A 7137-nucleotide genomic window follows, 5' to 3' on the forward strand; every position below is an offset into this window, starting at 1 on the left:
GCTGGATCTTCATGAGTAATATTCTGTCAAAATGCTGAGGGACAGCATTTCGAGCAGAGGAAATAATGGGTGCTAAAGCACAGCTGTGGCGTTTGGCGAACTCCCCTAGAGCACAGTGAAGAGGATCTCAGGAAGTGGCCGGAGTGAGACTGGAGATTTGTGCCAGACCATGAAAGACCTCATCTGCCTTGTTTCTTGCTGAACAGTGGAATTTATCGGCCAACTGAGTTAAAAAGCCAGTTCAGATGTTGGAGCCTTCGGTGTCTTGTCTTTAGAGATAATGTGTGTAGCTTGTTGTTTACATGCTTTTATATATGTAATTTTTTTGAAGTTAGATGCTTCCACTGATTGGCCTTGACTTCTTGTTCTATAAAAATGTAGGGATCTGGAATTACGACTGGACTACTTAATATAATGTATTGATTTCTTCTGTTTTTTACCTTAAACTTTTAAAACCTCTCGTAGCTAATCTCTTTTACGTAGGTGTTGCCTAAGAACTTTCCAAAGAAATACGTGACAAAGCCCTGATTTCATTTGCTCTGCCATTGTTTTGGCTTTATATGTGATAAAAGCATATTTTAATATATCTCTTTTTAATTGTGATTTTAAATCACAATTTTTAATTTGGAATTTTTTGAGTAGGTTGTATTATTCTTTTTTAAGAAAAGACAGCCAGGTGCGGTGGCTCAAGCCTGTAATCTCAGCACTTTGGGAGGCCAAGGTGAGAGGATTGCCTGAGCCCACGGGTTCGAGAACAGCCTGGGCAACTTGGCGAGATCTCATCTCTACCATGTATCAAAAAATTAGCCGGGCGTGGTAGTACATGCCTGTAGTTCCAGCTACTTGAAAGGCTGAGGCGGAAGGATTGCCTGAGCCCAGTTGGTAGATGCTGGGGTAGCTGTGAGCATGCCACCGCACTCCAGCCTTTGCGATGGAGTGAGACTCTACCTCAAAAAAAAAAAAGAGAAAAGACATAGGAGTGAACTTTTATTGATTCGCAGTTTTTTGTTTTCTTTTATTACCCCTTTTTCCTTTTTATTGCATTGGTAGGTGCAAGGGCAGCAAATTTGCTTGTTAAAATAAATTTGTGAATCATAGAATTTTAAACCTAAATTAACTTCATAAATACACTTTTTTCTTAATGCATTCCTTCTACCCCCAATGATATTAATACTTTGGTTTAATTTTCTTGACTATATAATCTGTTTCCTATTTTTTTTTTCATTTAAGGTGTGACTGCACAGAAAAGTTACAGAACAAGTTTGACTTTTTGCGCTCACAGTTGAATGATATTTCGTCATTTAAGAATATCTACCGATACGCCTTTGATTTTGCAAGGGTAGGGTAGTCTTCATGTTTAGTTTTGTTAAAAATTTTTCATCTTGAGACCACACTTAGGAACATTTTTTACTTATGTTTTAGGATAAAGATCAGAGAAGCCTTGATATTGATACTGCTAAATCTATGTTAGCTCTTCTGCTTGGGAGGACATGGCCACTGTTTTCAGTATTTTACCAGTACCTGGAGGTATGTATGCTTTTTTTATTTTGAAAATACTATTTTAAAACTTAATCTGATTGAAAGTTATACTTTTAATTTAGAAACAAATAAAATTTTAATACAGTATTTGTAAAAAATCTGCTTGAATAAGAAAAAATTCTGTTAAAATGTGTACTTATTTTTTGTTATTTTCAGACACAAATTCATGTTTATTAATATAGAAGATATTTTTATTCTGCTACCATCCTTAATCCCCACCCTTCCCTGGGAAATAAAGAAATTTTTAAGAAATATGTTTTAGCACAGGAATTTTCATGCAAAATTAGTTCCTCGGTTTTTTGGCAAGAGAATTGATGCTAACACACAAATCTTAACCTTCTAAGTCTGATTTCTTTCTGTCATTACAGAGTTCTTAGGCTGAAATGCACATAAGAAGCAATTTAGTAATAAAACTTTCCTTTTCTACTTAGGCTCAATCTAAAGAAACAGAATAAAGCTATTAATATTTTATGTCCACAAATATGAGAATGGCTATAATAGCATGCTTAAATATACTGATAACTAAAAAAAGTATGCTGACTTGATGAAGTAAGTGTTCTTTTAGAAGGTTTATCATAGCACCTACTATAGGCAGTGATTCCAAAAGATGCTTTTCTTTTTTTCATTGTTTTCTTTGTCTAGTTTTGTATCTTTATATATTTTTGTGCCCTTTCAAATTTTTTTCTCTTTTTTTTGTATACGTCTCACCATTTCTTGAATACATACATGGTTTTTTCCTTTAAAAATAATTTCTTATAAAGCTGATTGCTTATCAAGTTCCCCAAAGTACTTTTTTTTTTTTGAGTTGGAGTCTCACTCAGTCGCTCCCGGCCACCACAGCCTCGACCTGCTGGGCTCCAGCGATCCTTCCACCTCAGCCTTCCAAGTAGCCGGAATTACAGGCATGTGCTACCACGCCCGGCTGATTTTTTTTGATTTATTGTAGAGATGAGGTCTCGCTGCCCAGGCGGGTCTCGAACCCGCGGGCTCAGGCAATTCACTCACCTCAGCCTCCCAAAGGCACGGGATTACAGGCTGAGCCACTGAGCCCGGCTAAGTACTTTTATTTAAAGTTGTGATAAGAGACAATGGTATGAAAGGTCTTATGTGAATGAGTTTGGGCACGATTAAATCTTACAGCTCAATAGAATAAATTTTTTTGATGGATGGTATCTACTTTCCTCCTGTTAGTAGTTTTGGGCAAAAAATACATCTAACTGAATGTAAAAATATTCGGTCCTATAGGGAACTAAGAAGAACTAAATATTTTTTATTCTTTATAATACTATTTTTTTTTTTGAGTTGCGGAGTCTTACTTTGTTGCCCAGGCTAGAGTGCAGTGGCACACTCAGGACTACCACAGCCTCTACCTGCAGGGCTCAGGCCATCCTTCTGCCTCAGTCTTCCAAGTAGCTGGGACAACTGGCACGCACCACCGCACCCAACTAATTTTTTTTTAATTTTTTGTAGAGACAAGGTCTTGCAAAGTTGCCCAGGCTGGTCTCAAACCCTGGGTTTAGGCAGTCCTCTCACTTCCGCCACCTGAAGTTTTGGGATTACAGGGGTGAGCCACCACACCCAGCTTAATAACACTATTTTGAATTAAGTTTTATCCCCATTTAGCGAATGAGGAAATGGGCTCTGGTCTTAAGAAACTTTCCCAGAGTTAATTAAGTAGCAAAAGTGGGATTTGAACCCAGGCCTATACTCTTTCCACTGTCTCCAAATATGCCAACCTCAAAATATGACTAAACAGTAAATCTTATGCAAAGAAATTATTTCCCTTGTGCTAGAAATCAGCACAAAGGAACATACTAGTTGTAGAAAGTGCTATGTATCTTGATTTCATTGGTGGTTACTCAAGTTTACGTGTATATAAAAATTCATTGAGTTAATCTTTGCTATTAGTACCCCTGATACTCCTATTATTTCTCAGAGATGAAAGAAAAAAAAAAGATGATGTTAGCATGTAAATGCCCTTGAGGAATCTCTTAGAAATAACAGATACTTTAATTAAATGAGGAATAAATGTTTTAGGAATCCAAACCATAAAAAAAGATATAACTAAATTTAGTAAAGTCAAACCCTAATAAATAATGTTTGTTTTGTAATTCAAATATTTGAATCATTTTCCACAGCAATCAAAGTATCGTGTTATGAACAAAGATCAGTGGTACAATGTATTAGAATTCAGCAGAACAGTCCATGCTGATCTTAGTAACTATGATGAAGATGGTGCTTGTAAGTATAATATAGCATATTCCTTTGAAAAGAAAATGAGAGTGTACATTTGTGTAGCATTGGCATAAAAGGTTTTGAACTTTCTTTTTTTTTTTTTGAGTTGGATTCTCACTCTGTCGCCCAAGCTGGAGTGCAGTGGCATGCTCAAGCCACTGCAGCCTCAACCTGCTGGGCTCAGACGATCCTTCCTGGAATTACAGGCGCACACTACCACTCCTGGCTTGTTTTTTGATTTATTGTAGAGATGAGGTCTCGCCAAGTTGCCCAGGCTGGTCTCAAACCCCTGAGTTCAGACAATCCTCTCACCTCAACCTCCTAAAGTGCTGGAATTTATTTATTGTAGAGACAAGGTCTCGTGAAGATGCCCAGGCTGGTCTCAAACCCTGGGCTTAGGCAGTCCTCTCACTTCTGCCACCCAAAGTGTTGGGATTACAGGCATGAGCCGCCCTGCCTAATTTATAACACTATTTTGAATTAAGTTTTATCCCCATTTAGCACATGAGAAAATGGGCTTAAGCCACCACAGCCTCCACCTACTGGGCTCAGGTGATTCTTCCCTGGAACTATAGGTATGCGCTACCACTCCCAGCTTATTTTTTAATTTATTGTAAAAACGAGCTCTCACCAAGTTTCCCAGGCCAGTCTCAAACTCCTGAGCTCAGGCAATCCTCTCGCCTCAGCCTCCCAAAGCGCTGTCATTACAGGCTTAAACCACTGCACCCAGCCTTAAACTTTCTTACAGTAACTTACAAGTAATCATGCAAGGGATATGGGGGAGATAGCCTAGGCTCAGCAGAATTGTAAGATCTATGCCGGTAAGTGAAATGCTTTCCATTTCTCCCTAAACATGGCAGCTGAATTTAAATTATAATTTCTGCAGCTAGAAACTAAAATTTTGCTATTTCTGTCTTTCCTGGCACTTTCCTATGGAAAAAAGTGTACTCATGATTTTAAAAATGTGAAAGCAAAACAATCAGCTACAATAGAAGTAGCTTTAAAGTTAATATCAGAGGGCCAATTAATAATATATCAAATAGTGTGAAAATAACTTCTCTCTGAATATTAAAAATGGATTCTAAGACTCTTCAGTCCTTCAGATTAAAATATCTGTTCATATTCCTCAGTAGAAAGGCTAGAATGCCATCAGTCAGAATTTTGAAGTAATGATAAATTATTAGCTAAGTCAAGATAATTCTCTAGAACTGTGAGTTCTCTATTCCCACCACCATTTTGGTTGTTATGTATTGTTTTAATGTTCAGAATAGTTGCATGGAAAAGGGTACAGTCCCATAAAGTTAAACTGAAATGAGGTACTTAATATTGTTTAAAGGAATAATACCTAACAGCAGTAAACTTGCAGTCCAAGGGCTGTATATGGCCTGCAGATGTGTATATTTGTGTGTTTTGAGCCAACATTGAAAACTGGGAGATTTTATAGAAAAACACAGCTTTTAGAATTGTTTGAAAATCTGGAAAAACCGCCCTTGTATTCCTTTGTGGGAGTCAGAGGCTGGAGCCAGGTCGAGGCTGTTTTGCCCTTTCTTTTCACTTTGGCAGTTCTCAGTATGCCAATACCTAGGCTATTTTCCAGCTGCCATTTATTATTGTGCTCTCTCTACTGATTTTTTTTTTAATAGTAGAGAATTTCTATTAAAAGCAAGAGGGAAAAACACCAGGGGAGGGTTTTGTGTTTTAAGAAAAAGAGGCCAAGCATATTTCTTTGTGGCAATGAGTCTTCCTATACTTAAACAAAGTAAACCCTGAGCTCATTTCAGTTGCCTATCTGGCTTCAGTAGTTAAATGAGCTTGAGCCTCTCCTGCATTATATAGTTATCTTTTTTAGCTGGACGCAGCTCACATCTATAATCCCAGCACTTTGGGAAGCCAAGGGGAGAGGATCACTCTGAGGCCAAGAGTTTGAGACCAGCGTGGGCAACACAACAAGATCTCGTCTCTACAAAAAAAATTTTTTTTTAAATTAGCTGGATGTAGTGGCATGTACCTGTAGTTTCAGCTATTTGGGAGGCTGAAGTGGAAGGATCACCTGAGCCCAGGAGGTTGAGGCTGCAGTGAGCTGGGATCATGCCACTACACTCCAGCCCAGGTGACAGTGAGGCCCTGACTCAACAAAACAAAATATTTTTTAAATAATACTTAGCTCATTAGTATTCAAAGGGCCAAAGAATAAGTCTAGTAAGAAAGTGCCATGAAATGGCAGAGGGTAGCTGCAGCCAGAACACCTGAGGAAGGAAAGGGCCTGGCTGCTGCTGCTGCCACAGAGCTTATGGAAAACTGGTTGTATAGCTGGAGAGACGGATTCACTGAATTCTAACACAAGTTATTTTTCTATTTCTAGGGCCTGTTCTTCTTGATGAATTTGTTGAGTGGCAGAAAGTTCGTCAAACATCATAGCAAGAACTGTTGTGAAGAAAATGCAAACCTTTTGATTCCCACGTGTATTCAAGCTCATGAGATGAGGGGGAACAGTCCAGAGGGTGCATTTTCAGTCATATGAAAGACTTCTCATAGTACTTTTTTCCTTTTTTTTAAAGGAGGTTTTCTTGTTACATGTGATGGGCGTTGAGCCACACCTCTTCTTAGACTGAATATTGAAGTTTTGTTTTGAGTTATGTTTATAACGTTTATTTCAGAACAATAAAGATTCAGATTTGTGACAAAGGCCTTAAAGTGAAGATGTCCCTTGAGTGTCAGAGTGCTATTTATTTTTGTAAATTTGAATTTTTGAGGTTTTGATTCGCTATGAATTAGTGGAATTTTAGAGATTTTAACAGTCATAATATTTGGCAAATGTAATCTGCTGATAGTATGGCTCAGTATATTAATCTCTGCACAATTTGGAAACTGGGTCTTGACTTCTGGGATAATGATTTTCTGATGCCGCTACTAGATGTTCCTCAGTATTGGAAGTGCTCCTGCTCTCAGCTCTGGGTTCTGTAAAAGCTGCCAAGGTCTTATGCAGATAGCCTATCTCAAGAGTTTAGAACTGGAAAAATTATGTCCAGTTACTGTGTTTTCTAACCATTAAAAGTCTTGACAGTAAGCACAAATGAGCATTGTATGTATATTCTTCATATGGATTTTAAGTTTTCTATATTTCTGTTCATTAAAAAGTTCTGTTTATATTTGAAAGAGCAATGTTGACGTAGTGATCTCAAAATCAGATAGTCTTATGAAAGAATTAGTACCAGTATTGAAGTTGTATCATCATCATTGTTATTAGTGGCATATTTATGATATTTTTAACTGTCATTATGTAGGGAGTTTCGTTCAGAGCTTTTTTTTTCTTAAGAGAAGTTTAGCTCTGACTGTGGAGTTAGTTAACATACTGCCCATAGG

General features: G+C 37.7%; 1 protein-coding gene across 7 annotated transcripts in view; it reads left to right on the top strand.

Moving 5' to 3' along the window:
• DCUN1D5 (defective in cullin neddylation 1 domain containing 5) overlaps nt 1-6476 on the top strand; it is a 29012-nt gene extending 22536 nt beyond the window's left edge. For 3 of the 7 annotated variants that reach the window (XM_008058273.2, XM_021712444.1, XM_021712443.1), the window contains exons 5-8: nt 1231-1339; nt 1423-1527; nt 3678-3780; nt 6137-6475. In XM_008058273.2, the coding sequence (XP_008056464.1) occupies nt 1231-1339; nt 1423-1527; nt 3678-3780; nt 6137-6192 (373 nt within the window). In that variant the 3' untranslated portion in view covers nt 6193-6475. Of the gene's footprint in view, nt 1-1230; nt 1340-1422; nt 1528-3677; nt 3781-6136 lie in introns of all 7 variants that reach the window. The other 4 variants (XM_021712447.1, XM_021712445.1, XM_021712446.1 and 1 more) reach the window with 2 other exon arrangements.
• The last annotated feature ends 661 nt before the right edge of the window (nt 6477-7137 follow it).

Source organism: Carlito syrichta, unplaced genomic scaffold, assembly GCF_000164805.1.
Source record: "Carlito syrichta isolate Samal-C Ts95f unplaced genomic scaffold, Tarsius_syrichta-2.0.1 Scaffold303273, whole genome shotgun sequence".
NCBI lineage: Eukaryota > Metazoa > Chordata > Mammalia > Primates > Tarsiidae > Carlito > Carlito syrichta.